Source organism: Bubalus kerabau, chromosome 1 (genome assembly GCF_029407905.1).
Source record: "Bubalus kerabau isolate K-KA32 ecotype Philippines breed swamp buffalo chromosome 1, PCC_UOA_SB_1v2, whole genome shotgun sequence".
Classification (NCBI taxonomy): domain Eukaryota; kingdom Metazoa; phylum Chordata; class Mammalia; order Artiodactyla; family Bovidae; genus Bubalus; species Bubalus kerabau.
In genome coordinates, this window is record NC_073624.1 from 178,098,032 (window position 1) to 178,099,836 (window position 1,805).

At 39.4% G+C, this 1,805-nt stretch overlaps 1 protein-coding gene across 1 annotated transcript; it reads left to right on the forward strand.

The window, feature by feature from the left end:
• The first annotated feature begins 474 nt into the window (after nt 1-474).
• LOC129620102 (olfactory receptor 7A17-like) lies at nt 475-1,545 on the forward strand. The gene has a single exon (XM_055535900.1). The coding sequence runs from the start codon at nt 475-477 to the stop codon at nt 1,543-1,545; it is 1,071 nt and encodes a 356-aa protein (XP_055391875.1).
• The last annotated feature ends 260 nt before the right edge of the window (nt 1,546-1,805 follow it).

Below are 1,805 nucleotides of genomic sequence, written 5' to 3' on the forward strand. Positions count from 1 at the left end.
TGAGGACTTTCCAGGCCCTTGCACTGGCTCTTCCCTTGCCAGGCACACACTTTCCCAGTTATTCTCATGTCACTAGCTCTCTCCTCCTTGAAATCTGTTCAAATATCACCTTGTTCGAAGTTTCTTCCTGAACGTGCATTTAAAATAGCATCTTTCTTTGACTCTCTCTATTACATCTGCTTTATCTTCATAGCATCAATAATCATTGGACACACTTCATATTGTTTTTTATTTGCTTCTCTTTTCCATAACTGGATTTTGGAATTTTTGTTTTTCAGAACAGTGCATTTATCGCATGTACAGTGCCTGGTCTTTGTCTTAATTCAAGACAAATTCCTCAAATATGTGAAAGAATTTCTCATTAAAAACTTGAATACATGACATCTTGAGGAAAAACTTGCTAATTAGAGATGGCACAGGGAAATCCCTAAAAAGATTCAAATCCATGAACAAAATACTGAAATTAACTTCTTCATGGCAAAAGATATATGGTCCCATTTAAAAAACGTGAATAATGCCAGTTTGTATGAAAACAATCATGATATTTACCACTTTCCTGGTAATCATACCCACCGTGAGACAGTAAGGAACCAAACAGCAAGTTCAGAATTTCTTCTTATGGGATTTTCAGAGTCACCTGAACTGCAGCCCCTCATATTTGGGCTTTTTCTCTCCATGTACCTGATCACTATGTTTGGAAACCTGCTCATCATCCTGGCAGTCAGCTCAGACCCACACCTGCACACCCCCATGTACTTCTTCCTCTCCAACCTGTCCTTTGTAGACATCTGCTTCACCTCCACCACCATCCCAAAGATGTTGAAGAACATTTGGGCACAGAGTAAAGTTATAACCTATGAAGGCTGCATTATCCAGATGCAGTTTTTTGCACTCTTTATAGGATTGGACGTCTTTCTCCTGACTGTGATGGCCTATGACCGCTTTGTGGCCATTTGCCACCCCCTGCACTACACGGTCATCATGCGCCCCTGGATCTGTGGACTGATGGTGCTGGTGTCCTGGATCGTCAGTGTCCTGAATTCCTTGTTAGAAAGCTTAATGATGTTGAGACTGTCCTTCTGTACAGTCTTAGAAATTCCCCATTTTTTCTGTGAACTCAATCAGATGATCCAACTTGCCTGTTCTGACACCTTTCTCAATAATTTGGAGATGTATTTTAAAGCTGTGTTCCTGGCTGGTGGTTCCCTTATATGTATTGTTTACTCTTACTCTAAGATAGTTTCCTCCATACATAGAATCTCATCTGCTCAGGGGAAGTATAAAGCATTTTCCAGCTGTGCATCACACCTTTTAGTTGTCTCAATATTTTATTGTACGGGCTTAGGTGTTTACCTTAGCTTGGCTGGTACTCGCAGCTCACACTCAAGTGCAACTGCCTCGGTGATGTACACTGTGGTCACACCCATGCTGAACCCCTTCATCTACAGTCTGAGGAATAAAGACTTAAAGAAGGGCCTGAAAAAACTCTTTGGAAAGGTAATTTTAAAAGGTCCTATTGTCATAGATCTTAAGAAGTACCTGTAGTAGCAGAGCTCAAACATTGAGCCCAGTGTTGCCATTGTTTGGTCAGATTGTAGAAATATATTTTTCTTGAAATTTTTATTTTGATTTCAGCTTTGTACAATTTATGTAACTCACTTTTATGCTTTGTGATGTCTGATATCCTATATTTCTCCCTTTTAAGTTTTCTATTTTCCCATATTTCCAGTTTTGGATATAAAACATTGGAAATTCCCATTTATATCAAGGGACTACATGATCTCTTAAGAATAATTTCTCCTCAG

Excerpts from the sequence above, each read along its gene's own strand:
- LOC129620102 (XM_055535900.1), top strand. The coding sequence starts at position 475 with ATGGCAAAAGATATATGGTCCCATTTAAAAAACGTGAATAATGCCAGT.